The sequence below is a fragment of the Trichomycterus rosablanca genome, chromosome 8 (assembly GCF_030014385.1).
Source record: "Trichomycterus rosablanca isolate fTriRos1 chromosome 8, fTriRos1.hap1, whole genome shotgun sequence".
In the NCBI taxonomy this organism is placed as follows: Eukaryota; Metazoa; Chordata; class Actinopteri; order Siluriformes; family Trichomycteridae; genus Trichomycterus; species Trichomycterus rosablanca.
In genome coordinates, this window is record NC_085995.1 from 400,523 (window position 1) to 414,077 (window position 13,555).

Consider the following 13,555-nt stretch of genomic DNA (forward strand, 5'->3'; position numbering starts at 1 on the left):
CTCCTCCATACGCTCTACACATCTCTACTGACCTCAAACCCAAACCTGTGCTCCTTCTCTCCTCCTTCAGCCAGCAACGCTAACGCCTGCCGGGCCACCGGGAGAGGACTGCAGCCCAAAGGAGTGCGGGTGAACGAGCTGGCCGATTTCAAGGTCTTCACTAAAGGAGCGGGAAGCGGAGAGATCAAAGTGTCCGTCAAGGGACCCAGTAAGTGCAGAACACACGACGTGACCACTCCTCAAATACTGCAGACAGGCCAGTCTAGCACCTGCGCTCTCTTATAACAAAGCCACACTTAGACGAAAAGGCCCGGCCTCCGGGGGGCTCTGTGGTTCTCCGGGCCTTTTCGTCTAAGTGTGGCTTTGTTATAAGAGAGCGCAGGTGCTAGACTGGCCTGTCTGCAGTCCAGACCTTAATTCTGCAGCTTTAACACTGTTCAAACAAGAGATTTCACCCTGTGTGTGTGTGTGTGTGTTGTAGAGGGCGCTGATGTACCGGTGAAGGTCCGGGATGTTGGTGATGGGGTGTACGAGTGTGACTATCACCCCACTGTACCCGGAAAATACACCGTGACCATAACCTGGGGAGGACAAGCCATCCCACGCAGGTTACACACACACACACACACACATTTGAATTTTTCATGCACAAAACAAAAGGGCATGGGATATGACCAAACCCAGACAGTTGGGTTCATCCCAGGCCCAGGTGAGGTGCGAAGTGCTCAGTGCCCCGTTACAGCAGAAACCATGGATGAACTGGAGAAAAAGTCCAGTATATAAGTGTATTAATGCTTAATGAGGTGCAGAGACTGCACATGAAGTGCCTCAACGCCCCCTGCTGGGCCATAATGGCACACCAGGTGGGCATGATACCACAATCTGCACCTATTTTACATTTCAGCTTATAACTGATGCTTACTTACAGTACTGTGACAGTATACAGTCAGAGCAATTAAGGGTTAAGGGCCTCGCTCAAGGGCCCAACAGTGGCAACCTGGAATTGGTGGGGCTTGAACCAGCGACCTTGTGATTACCAGTCCGTTACCTTAGTTGCTAGGCTACTCTTGCCTCTTTGTCTATCTACTACATTGCCAAAGATATGTGGACACCAAACCCTGAGTAATTAATACAAGAATTTATACGATTATGAGATTTTGGAGTGTGTGTATTGGAACTTTTGCCCATTCTGTCAAAATGTGAGGAAACCTGGTCCACAACCGACATCCCAGTCCATCCTGATGGTGCTTTAGTGGGGCTCTGTGGTTCTGCAGGCCACTGGAGGGGTTCCTCCACACCAAACTACACAGTCCATGCACTTATGGACCTCACTTTGTAAAGGTCCTTCCCTAAAGTGTTGCCACAAAGTTGCTAAGATGTATATGATTTATTTTACTGTATGTGAAGGATGATTTTTACACCGGTTATCAGTGTGTTAGGGAAGGAACTCAGACACTCTGTGATTAACGGGGGGTGTCCACATACTTTTGGCACTAATAGAATTACTGTAGAAATATCTGTACTATAAATTCTCTAATATCCTGGTGCGCTGGTGTGTTGCAGCCCGTTCGAGGTGGTGGTGGGGAAGGAGGCGGGGCTACAGAAGGTGCGCGCCTGGGGCCCGGGTTTGGAGACGGGCGTGGTGGGTAAATCCGCAGACTTCGTGGTGGAGGCCGTGGGTACCGAGGTCGGGACTCTGGGTGAGTGACGAGACGAAGTGAACGTGGGTGTGTTTACGTGGTTAACGATGCTAACGCCCGGCCGGTCCCCCCTCCCCCGACAGGCTTCTCCATCGAGGGTCCGTCCCAGGCCAGGATCGAGTGCGACGATAAGGGCGACGGGTCATGTGACGTGCGGTACTGGCCCACCGAGCCGGGCGACTACGCCGTGCACGTGATCTGTGATGACGAGGACATTAAGGACAGTCCGTTCATGGCTCACATCCTCCCGGCGCCCGCCGACGTCTTCCCCGAAAAGGTGCGGCACAAAAACATCGATGATATTTTACAGCTGTCCACATTTACATGAACCTCTCACACCACACGGCCAAAAAATACACGGCAGCAGTTTGGGGAAGGACCTTTATCAGTTCAGTGTGCAGAACGATGTTCATACAGACTCTGGTTTGGACTCCAGTGAGCTATAAACTTCACCGAACAGCTGTGAGATGAATCAGAATGTCGACTGTGAGCCAGGATGTATACAGTCCTCACATCAAACGAAGGAAAAAACGTCTGATCTGCTGCTGCGATGTTTTTAATACAACTGTCTGAGAGTCCAGTGAAAAACATCCAGTGAGCGACAGTTCTGAAGGTGGAAATGCGGCCGCACTGGTTCACATGAACCAGCATCCATCTGATCACTATTCCAGTACCATAAGCACTGAGCCACCACTGCCCTGCCTGTCTGGTACCAACAGCAGATCAGACGTTCTGATGTTTGATGTGAAGACGAGCTGAAGCTCCTGATCCACGTGTGTGTACGTCCTGGCTCACAGTCGGCATTCTAATTCATCTCACAGCTCAGTCCAGGCCACTTAAGTCTTTATGGACCTCGTTTTGCACACTGAACTGATAAAGGTCCTTCCCCAAACTGCTGCTGTAGAGTTTTGACCATATAGTGTTGTGTTTAAATAGAACGATGATTAAAATACATTTCCCAGGATGCACTTCTATGAATGAATGAAAAGTTAAACGGTGTTTAAACGACGATGTTCCTGCAGGTTCGAGCGTTCGGTCCTGGTCTCCAGCCCACCGGCGTGATCGTTAATAAACCCGCCGAGTTCACCATCGACGCCCGACAGGCGGGAAAAGGAGAGCTGAAGATCTACGCCCAGGTACCATCACACACCCCGAACCTCCCTCATTACCCAGAGGTCCTGGAGCAGTGGTGATTTTATTCCCGTGTGTGTGTGTGTTTAGGATGCTGAGGGGTGTGTTATCGACATCCAGATCACAGAGAAGGGCGACGGAACCTTCATATGTGTTTACATTCCCACCAAACCCATCAAACACACCATCATCATCAGCTGGGGCGGAGTCAACGTCCCCAACAGTCCCTTCAGGGTGAGCAGAGTCACAAACACACACGCTAACAACAGAAATCAAAACAACCCCCCCCCCTTGAGCTCCCTTAAACTTCAGGAGAAACCTTGAGAGGAACCAGAGGAACTCAGCAGGACCATCCTGGAGAATAATGTGACTGAAATGCACCCTCTGCATTTGGATTATTCACAGAGGGCACAGTGTGACTTTCCATATACATGTAACAATCCCCCACTCTGGTGACCTCTGGACCATGTCGACGCCCCGAACACACAGCAGGGGTCGCTGTTACAGCCACAAGAGGGCAAAACCTCCTCAGACGTGATCGTGTGTCTGTTTAGCGCCCGTCTTAGGTACCTCACAGGGGGTTGAACTGATGGTGCGTGTGAAGGTGAGGGATCTATTAGACGTGGATCTGATGGTGTGTGTGTGTGTGTGTGTGTAGGTTCTGGTGGGTGAAGGTTGTTACCCTGATGAGGTGAAGGTTTACGGTCCCGGGGTGGAGAAGACGGGGCTGAAATCCAGCGAGCCGACGTACTTCACCGTGGACTGTGGTGACGCCGGACAGGGTCGGACATCTTTACTTCATTACTTTATTATTACTGAACACAGATCAGATTATTTACACCATCTGTGTGTGTGTGTGTGTGTGTGTGTGTGGCGTGTACAGGTGATGTGAGTATCGGTATAAAGTGTGCGGCGGGCGTGGTCGGACCCAGCGAGGCCGACATCGACTTCGACATCATCAAAAACGACAACGACACTTTCACTGTGAAATACACCCCGCCCGCCCCGGGGCGCTACACCGTCATGGTGCTGTTCGCTGAGAAGGTGACGCAGTACACACACACACACACACACACACAGTACACACCCTCCCCACACACACTCATACACACACAGTACACACACCCCCACACACACAGAGTACACACAGTACACACACACACACTACACACACACACACACACAGAGTACACACACACACACTCATACACACAGTACACACACTCACACAGTACACACACACACACAGAGTACACACACACACGCACAGTACACACACACACACTCATACACACAGTACACACACTCACACAGTACACACACACACACAGAGTACACACACACACACACAGTACACACACACACACACACACTCACTAATAAACGAGGGTGTTTTGTGTTGAATGCAGGAGATTCCCAGCAGTCCGTTTAAGGTGAAGGTGGAACCGTCTCACGATGCTGGAAAAGTGAGAGCCGAGGGTCCCGGACTCAACAAAACAGGCTAGTCATGCTACATGTGCTAATCTACACCAGCGTAGGCTCAGTCTGCACGGTCATCACGCTAAATAGCTAGTTAGTTAGTTACAATCTAGGAAAGAACTTTAAAACTAGAGACAAGGGAGGAAAAACCGAGGTGCTGATGCAGAAACAACCATTTATAAACACGAAACCTTGGAGACACTAGGATCCTTGAAGAAACTAGGAACCTCTGTGGATTTAGGAACCTCAGAGGAACTAGGAACCTCGGTGGAACTACACTAGGGTAGAATTAGGACCTAGGAAAGAACAAGAGAGGGAACCAGGAACTACAAAGAGAACTACAGAGAAACTAGATAGGAACTTATGCAAAACTATAGTGGAACTATAAACTATAAATACACTAGGGATGAACCAGGAACTAGGGACGAATTCAAGAAGAACTATAAGGAACCGTGGAGGAACCGTAGGTAACCTCGTCAGTCAGAGTGAGGAACGATGAGATCAGAATAAGAACAGTGAGCAGGCGTGTGATTAGCACTGATGAATAAATGAAATAATAATTAGCATTAATTGTATATTTTACAGGCGTGCAGGTTGGCACCCCGACCCACTTCACCATCTACACCAAGGGGGCAGGAAAAGCCAAACCTGAGGTTCACTTCAGCACCGGAGCGAAGGGAAACGCCGTCAAGGACTTCGAGATCATCGATAATCACGACTACACCTACACCGTCAAGTACACGCCGCTACTGCAGGTCTGATATTAGCTAACGGTGTTAATGTAGCTAAAAACATCGTTATCACCGCTCACATTAGAAACCTGCACCGGTGTCTCAGCTCTGCTACCGGCAGGTTGGGCACCTATACAAATGGCTCTACTGTCAGGGTGGGAGAACCCAAGGGTGTTTTCTCTCATAACTGCTGCAGTGACGCCCTCTGCTGGCTGATCCATGGTGCTGCACAGAGACGGGGGATAACAGAGATCAGTGCGTGACTCTCTGTGCACGATACGGATCTTCATATGAAAGAAAGCGGTCGGTGCTGCACACGGGTTAGTCAGAGATCATCAGCAGTAGTGGGGAATCGGATATGACTAAATCGAGAGGAAAATTTAAAAAAAGGCACAAAAAAAACACGTGTGTTTGTTTGTTTTGTTTATGGGACAGAAACTTAAGAAATAAACGTGTTACTAAAACAAAGTCGCCGATCATTTACATTTAATATAAAATCTCAGAGTTATGATCTACGTTTCAGTTGATGTTTTAATATCCGGTAATTTTTCCCTAAATAAAAAGATATGTTTACACTGATATTAAATCTGAAATGATCTATAACGTGTGTATAACATGAATTCCTTCTGCTCTGTGTGTTTATTCTCAGGGTAACATGAGTATCTCAGTGAATTACGGAGGAGAACCGGTTCCCAAAAGTCCCTTTAACATCAGCGTCGCTCCTCCTCTGGACCTGAACAAGGTCCGAGTACAAGATCTCAACGAAAGTGAGTCACTTACTAATGAAAATGTTTATTAAAGTTTACTCTGTGTGCTCTGGCGACCCCTGCAGGCCAGAAGAGCCTCGGATTAACACACGCCTCCTATTCACCTGTAGAAAGTTTAATAATATTATGGACGGTAGATGGTAAAATCTTTAAATTACTTGTCATCGGGTCTGTGTGAAACCCTAGCTCTCTCTCTACACACTTATTTCCCATCATCCTACACTCCTGAGAAGAGGGCGTGTCTAAATTATAAAACCCTTAAAATGCTCCTACCGAGGCGTCTTAATTCTGAGTGATGATCTGACTGAATAACGAGGGAGCGTCCGACGCCTCCTCAGCGCTGAAGATCAATCCCAGCATTCAGTGCGGCGCGACTTTTCTTAACAAAATGGAGCAACCAACAGAGTTCCTTTCACATGTAAATAAATTCTGGTTGATGTGTAATCTGTATAAAGGTGTAATTATACGAGTGTGGGTTTATTAGTAAATTGGGGTGTCAGGGAGAGTGCTAGCGTCGGGTTGAACTTCCTGATGCTAACTGTGTTAGCTTAGTAAGCTAAAACTGTGTTGACATAAAAGTAGAGCGTCTAAATAATCTGATGATGAGCTCCAGGTCTGATTAGAATCCTCTCTACTGAGGAGCTGATCAGGTAGGTAGTGGGGAGCAGGACGGGTCGATAGGTTTTCACACAGACCCACAGTGTGCTGTGAAACGTTGTTCTTGAACGTTTGGACAATCACCTGTCACCTGTAAAAAGTTCCAGAACATTCTACAGGTCTTATTTTGCCCCGTCCCATCTTTTTTTGAAATGTGCTGCAGGTGTAATTTACTGATGTAAACAATGTCGGTTATGCCTTGTGTGTGTGTGTGTGTGTGTACAGAGGTGGAGGTGGGTAAGGATCAGGAGTTCACCGTGAACACTCGGGGTGCGGGTGGACAGGGTGACGTGGGGGTGAAGATGGTCTCGCCCTCTGGACGCCCGATTCCCTGTAAGCTGGAGCCGGACCGAGCGAAGGAGGAGACCGGCGTGAAGTACTTCCCCCCCGAGGAGGGACCCTACAAAGTGGACGTGACCTACGATGGGAACCCTGTACCCGGGAGTCCCTTCAGCGTGGAGGCGCTCATGCCCGCTGACCCCTCGAAGGTGCGAGCGTTCGGTCCCGGCCTGCAGGGTGGCATCGTGGGTAAACCCGCTCCGTTCACTATAGACACTAAAGGTGCGGGCGTGGGGGGGCTCGGCCTGACGGTGGAGGGGCCGTGCGAGGCTAAGATCGAGTGTCAGGATAACGGCGATGGTACCTGCTCCGTCTCCTACCTGCCCACCGAGCCCGGCGACTACAGCATCAACATCCTGTACGGCGGCGCCCACGTGCCAGGCTCGCCCTTCGTGGCGAAGGTCCGGCCGGCGCTGGACGCGGGGCGCGTGGTGGTGAGCGGCCCCGGGCTGGAGCATGCCACCGCGGGGAGCGTGGCGTCCTTCACGGTGGACTGCAGCCGCGCCGGAGACGCCGAGCTGAGCGTGGAGATCGTGTCGGACTCCGGGGCCAAAGCCGAGGTTCACATCTTCAACAACAACGACGGGACCTTCAGCGTGACCTACACGCCCTCCTCACACGGACCCTACACCATCAGCATCCGCTACGGGGGCGTCATGGTGCCCAAGTGCCCCATCCGTCTGCAGGTGGAACCCTCGGTGGATACCAGCGGGGTGAAAGTGTACGGACCCGGGGTAGAACCTACAGGTGAGGGGGGGGGGGGGGGTCAAAGTGAAGCACCAACATACAGAAAATAATAGAAATCAATAGATTAAAGCTGCAGTACATCATGCTGGGGATCTGGAGACGTCTGTGGCTGAATAATGATAATGTGTGTGTGTGTGTGTGTAGGAGTTCTAAGAGAAGTCAGTACACACTTCATGGTGGATTGTAACTCTCTGAGTAAAAGTGGAGGGAATCACGCTAAAGTTCGTATCGTGAGTCCGTCCGGATCGAACCCCGACGCCTACATCACTGATAAAGGAGACGGAACCTACAGCGTGGAGTACACCACCTACGAGGACGGTGAGATACCACCAACACACCACACCTTCAGATACACACATCCTCTGAGGAGACTAGAGAACTAGAGAAAACAAAGAAACCAGTAAAAACCAGAAAGCGGATGTTCGGGCAGGCAGCAGCGCATTCACAATGAACACTTTTACAGCATTTCACAGAGAAGTTTATCTAGAGCGACTACAGCACTGTGACAGTATATCATCTAAGCAATCAAGGGCCCAACAGTGGCAGCCTGGTAGTGTTGAGGATTGAACCTGAAACCTTTCAATTACTAGTCCAGTACCTTAACCACTAGGCTGGACATGGACATGGCTAAACTGGGAGCTAAAGGGGGGAAACCCAGATAGTCGTGACGTATAATAATAATAAGTATAATATATAATATTTGTGCCTCAGTACTGATATACCGGTAGAAAATGATATGGTGGGATTAAATGTCATCAGCTGTGTGGTTCACAGAACTTTAGTAACTCTTAAGATTCCAAAACGTGCTGATGAGCAGCTGAGGGCGACGGTGGCATAAAAAACTCCCCAAATGTCACACAGAAGAAACCTGCTTCTTTTCACCTGCCGGAGGTGGATCCTCACAGAGAGCCGTATGGCGTACGGAGAGTCGTGCTGGGGTGGGAGAACGTATCAAACTTCTGCAGCCTCGGAGATTCATTTAAAAAATATACAGGTTCACCCCGTCTGTTTACCCCCCACCCCCTACCCCGCCATGCCCAGCTAATCCCTGTTTACAGTTTAAATACGACGGGATTATACAAGATAGAGAACAGCAGGTGCTGGGGGGTGAATGGGGGTGTTTTTGCCCCCCATCCCATAAAACCCACAGGTATCAGATCATTGTTATAAATAGAGCTCATGAGAAACCCGACCGTCACACCACAGAGTTCCTCCTGCACCAGATTCAACCGGAACACGTCTGTTCTGATACGTGTTTTTTAGTGCAGACGTGACCGTTACTGTAATACATGATGTGGCCAAAAGTACGTGGACACCTTTATTAATTATTGGGTAGGGAACAGTTAAGGGAAGGCCCTTTCCTATTCCAGCATGGCTCTGCCTCTGTGAACAGTGTGAGGTCCAGTAAGGTTTGATCTGATGAGTTTGTTGTAGACGAACCGTCCTGACCTCAATCCTGCAGAAAACCTTTGGGATGAATTGGAACACAGACTGTGAACCAAGCCTTCTCGTGTCTGACTCTGATGTGTGTGTGTGTGTGTGTGTGCAGGTGTGCACCTGATCGAGGTGTTATATGACGACGTCCCGGTTGCTAAGAGTCCGTTCCAGGTGACGGTGGTGGAGGGGTGTGACCCCGCCCGGGTTCGAGCGTTCGGCCCCGGACTGGAGAGCGGCTTCACCAATAAACCCAACTGCTTCACTGTGGAAACCAGGTACTGTAACTCTCACATGGTATTCACCCGCTGTGACAAAGTATTCATCCCCCCCCCTTTATTTTTTTAAATTCTTTATTTATTGACATTTAACATCACAATATTTTCAGTACAAACTGTTTTTTTGAGTTTTATACATTTTTTTCAATATTTCCTTTCTCTATCCCTCTCTTCCCATTCATGGAGGGAAAAAAACAATAATAATAACAACAATAGCGACAACAATATTAAAAGTACTTCTAAATGAACTATGTACAATTAGGGAGTGAATTTTTATATATAACCTATACATTACTCTGTGAAAATAAAATCAGGCCTGAGGGGTGTCACATAATTAACCCATTTTTCCCAATATGAATCAAATTGTTCAAATTTTAAATTTAAGAATGCTGTTTCACCCCCCTTTCTTATGGCACATCTGGAAAACAGCAGCTCATTTATATAACGAGCAAAGTTATCCAACACCTATATCACCCATGTGGTAAAGTCATTTCCCTCTTGGCTGTTCAGTCAGCCACCTTGTAGATCCTACAGGTCTAGATCAGAAACATTCCAGAATGTTCCATTATATTAGTTCTGAGGCTACAGGACTCCACCGAACCACAGCGAGAGATCTCCAGTGAACTAAACATTTACGGAATTTAGCAGACGCTTTTATCTAAAGTGACTTACAGTACTGTGAGTGTATTTTAGCACTGTCGCCTCACAGCAAGAAGGTCCTGGGTTCGATCCCCAGGCGGGGCGGTCCGGGTCCTTTCTGTGTGGAGTTTGCATGTTCTCCCCATGCCCACGTGGGTTTACTCCCACAGTCCAAAAACATGCAGTTAGGGGCCTCGCTTAAGGGCCCAGCAGTGCAACCTGGCAGTGGTGGGGCTTAAACCAGCGACCTTTCGATTACTAGCCCAGTACCATAATCGCTAGGCTACAGCTGCCCTAAACATGGAACAGAATCGACTCAATCACAAAGGGGGGCAGTTACTTTTTCTTTACCGCACAATCTCATGTTAGTTGAGGGATTGTCATCATTAACCCCCCTGCCCCCCCACTCTGTTTTAGGGGTGCAGGTACAGGGGGGCTGGGTCTGACCATCGAGGGGGCGTCCGAGGCTAAAATGTCGTGCACGGATAATAAGGACGGGAGCTGCAGCGTGGAGTACGTTCCCTTCTTCGCAGGAAACTACGACATCAACATCACGTACGGAGGGAGACCTATCACAGGTACGAGCGGGATCAGAAGTTTATAGACGGCACTTTATTCAACATCGTTACATATCATCCGAACCTGAGTGAGGTGTGTGTGTGTGTGTGTGTGCTGTAGGAAGTCCGTTCCGTGTGCCCGTCAGAGACGTGGTGGACCCCAGTAAGGTGAAGTGTTCAGGACCGGGATTAGGAAGTGGAGTTCGAGCTCAGGTCCCACAATCCTTCACTGTGGACTGCAGCAGAGCAGGAAACGCACCTCTGGACGTGCAGCTGTACGGACCCACAGGTTAGAACCCGACACCAGTGGGCTGCTTCATCTCGAGCACCACTGACTGTTGCTGCTGGAGTTTGTGAGTTTATAATAAAGTGGATTTAATGGATCTGTTTTGGTTCAGGAGTTACAGAACCGGTGACCGTGAGGAACAACAGGGACGGAACCCACACGGTGAAGTACACGCCCGCTCAGGAGGGACCCTACAGCATCGGGGTTAAATACGCTGATCAGGACGTCCCCCGCAGGTCAGCCTTGTTAAGTGGTGGGCGGGTGTAACAGACTGCTAAACCAACCAAGCGTCAAATAAATGTTTATGTTTTTTAAGTCACTCGATGGTGTGAGCAGAACTCATAAATAAAAAGACGCTAGCTGTTAACGTTTGAGCATCTGTTTAGTACGAGCGTGTTAGTAAAGAATCCATAACTCACGTGGTTTTGTTACAGTCCGTTTAAGGTCCACGCCGGTCCAGTTCACGATGCCAGTAAGGTAAAGGCGAGCGGTCCGGGTCTGGACTCTGCAGGGGTGGCGGCGAGTATCCCGGTGGAGTTCACCATCGATGCCCGCGATGCTGGAGAGGGTTTGCTAACAGTACAGATTCTGGTGAGTGAACCTAGTACTGAGATATTTATTCAAAACCGCGCCATGTTTACTTCGCGGCTAGCTCCTCAACACCGCTCTATCATATTTCATCCCGCAGGATCCTGAAGGAAAGCCGAAGAAAGCTAGCATACAGGATAATAAGGACGGCACCTACACCGTCTCTTACGTACCTGACGTTACCGGCCGCTACACCATCACTATCAAATACGGAGGAGATCAAATCCCCTTCTCACCGTATTCCATTCACGCCATGCCGACCGGAGACGCCAGCAAGTGTTTACTCTCAGGTAAATTAGCTTTAGCGTCATGTATTGCGCATTAGCTAGCGGTGATGTTCTCTGTCTATGTAATTAGCATCAATTCTTGGCGTATTTATAACGTAAACATTATGTTTCACTCTGTTTTTAGTGTCCATTGGAGGACATGGAGTCTGTAAGTTATTCGTTAATTTAATATACACAATTTGGCCAAAAGTATGTGGACACCCCCCCAATTATCAAGTTCAGGCGCAACAATTCAACTTTGGGGCAACAATTTTGGGAAGGTTATTTCCTGTTTCAATGCCTGTGCCTCTGTGCAAAAGTAGAGTGACCATAGGTCCTCTTTTTTCTTTGGGAAGTGATAAACAGGTGCCAGTTCAGCAAAACACAAAACTGCAGCTGAAGGAGAGAATAATCAGGTACAGAGCAGGTAAAACAGAAGATGTCGTTACTGCTGCAGAGGGAGTTTTTGCATTTCACACCATGAAGCATCACAGCAGCTACAGATCGATAAACTGCAGCACGTCGGCCTCGTTATAAAGTTCTTCCCTGATTCTGAAACAGCGTAAACATTTCCAAACGCGCATACTGGGATAGAGGTTACTGTCAACGCCATGATAGCGCCACATTCTGTTGAAATAGCGCTACTGATATGCAAAAGTCTATAAAGACGTGGTCTGGTTTGATGAGTTTGGTGTTGAGAGACTTCAGCGGTCTGCACAGTCCTGACAGGATGAATTGGAACTCTGATAGTGAGCCAGACCTTCTTGTCAAACATCTAAGCTCACAAATTATTATTAATCTAGTGAAAGACCTTCCCATGTCTTTCGAACAGGGTGTCGAACAAGCTCACGCTCGGGTGTCCACATACTTTTGGACATTGTTCATCCTCCACTATAAAAGACAGAGTCACTCGAGTAGCTTCCTGATATCGTCGTCTGTTTTTACCCTCGCAGCGACTCTGGGGCCGAACATCCAGATGCACGAGGAGACGGTACTGAGCGTGGACGCTAAGGCTGCTGGGAAAGGAAAGGTAACGTGTAAAGTTCGTACACCGAACGGAGGCGAGCTGGACGTGGACGTCATGGAAAACCGGGATGGAACCTTCGATATTTACTACACGGCTCCAGAAGCGGGAAAATACGTCATCACCATCCGCTTCGGTGGCCAGAACATTCCCAACAGTCCCTTCACTGTACAGGTTAGCACCGCAGGACCAAGGGTTCCAGGGCGGTCTTACACTGTTCCATGGTTCCATCCTTTGGTTCGTCTTGTTTCTTCTTGGTCCACACTGTCGTTCTCTGTTCCTTGTAGGCCACAAAGGAACCGGTTGTACCAGTGGACACCAAGCAGCCCATGTTCCGTCCTCTCAACCTGCTAATCCCCTTCAGCGTACAGCAGGGAGTGCTCACTGGTAAGAACCGCAGAGGAACATCATGGTTCCTCAGGGTTTCATTTCACTTTCATTAACTGCTTTACTGGAAACACTGGGAACAGGGCAGGAACACCCTGGACTGGTGCAGGGCTTCGACCCCGCTCAGACATAGCCAGTCAGGTCTTTAAAGACACCCAGCCAGTCGATAGAGCAGCAGGGTGGTGGGCGAGCGTAACAGACCGTGGCGCCACCCGATGGCTCATTTCTAATTCCTGGTGTATGTGGGTGTTGCAGGAGAGGTGCGCATGCCTTCAGGTAAAACGGCTCGCTCCCTGATCAAGGACAACAAGGACGGTACGATCACGGTGAAGTACGTCCCCACGGAGAGAGGGCTCCACGAAATGGACATCAAATACGACGGAAATCACATCCCAGGTACCACTTTCTGTTTCACCTGTGTAGATCCACTAACCATTGTATAATTATATGATCCTTAATTTTTTATATTTTTAAAGTTAGTGTCTGAATTTGGGTAACCACAGTGACCTCTGTAGGGGTGGAGCTTCGGGCTATTTTAAATAACC

At 48.9% G+C, this 13,555-nt stretch overlaps 1 protein-coding gene across 2 annotated transcripts in view; it reads left to right on the plus strand.

The window, feature by feature from the left end:
• The window catches only part of LOC134319208 (filamin-C-like), a 31,659-nt gene that overhangs the window by 9,831 nt on the left and 8,273 nt on the right, over window positions 1–13,555 (plus strand). For both annotated transcript variants that reach the window (XM_063000255.1, XM_063000256.1), the window contains 23 exons: window positions 71–208; window positions 482–608; window positions 1,564–1,700; window positions 1,784–1,977; window positions 2,723–2,836; window positions 2,922–3,065; window positions 3,490–3,613; window positions 3,715–3,875; window positions 4,241–4,331; window positions 4,896–5,065; window positions 5,691–5,808; window positions 6,691–7,551; window positions 7,696–7,869; window positions 9,101–9,263; window positions 10,320–10,480; window positions 10,581–10,748; window positions 10,858–10,981; window positions 11,180–11,336; window positions 11,434–11,623; window positions 11,745–11,768; window positions 12,553–12,797; window positions 12,911–13,010; window positions 13,266–13,406. In XM_063000255.1, the coding sequence (XP_062856325.1) occupies window positions 71–208; window positions 482–608; window positions 1,564–1,700; window positions 1,784–1,977; window positions 2,723–2,836; window positions 2,922–3,065; window positions 3,490–3,613; window positions 3,715–3,875; window positions 4,241–4,331; window positions 4,896–5,065; window positions 5,691–5,808; window positions 6,691–7,551; window positions 7,696–7,869; window positions 9,101–9,263; window positions 10,320–10,480; window positions 10,581–10,748; window positions 10,858–10,981; window positions 11,180–11,336; window positions 11,434–11,623; window positions 11,745–11,768; window positions 12,553–12,797; window positions 12,911–13,010; window positions 13,266–13,406 (4,026 nt within the window). The remainder of the gene's footprint in view (window positions 1–70; window positions 209–481; window positions 609–1,563; window positions 1,701–1,783; window positions 1,978–2,722; window positions 2,837–2,921; window positions 3,066–3,489; window positions 3,614–3,714; window positions 3,876–4,240; window positions 4,332–4,895; window positions 5,066–5,690; window positions 5,809–6,690; window positions 7,552–7,695; window positions 7,870–9,100; window positions 9,264–10,319; window positions 10,481–10,580; window positions 10,749–10,857; window positions 10,982–11,179; window positions 11,337–11,433; window positions 11,624–11,744; window positions 11,769–12,552; window positions 12,798–12,910; window positions 13,011–13,265; window positions 13,407–13,555) is intronic.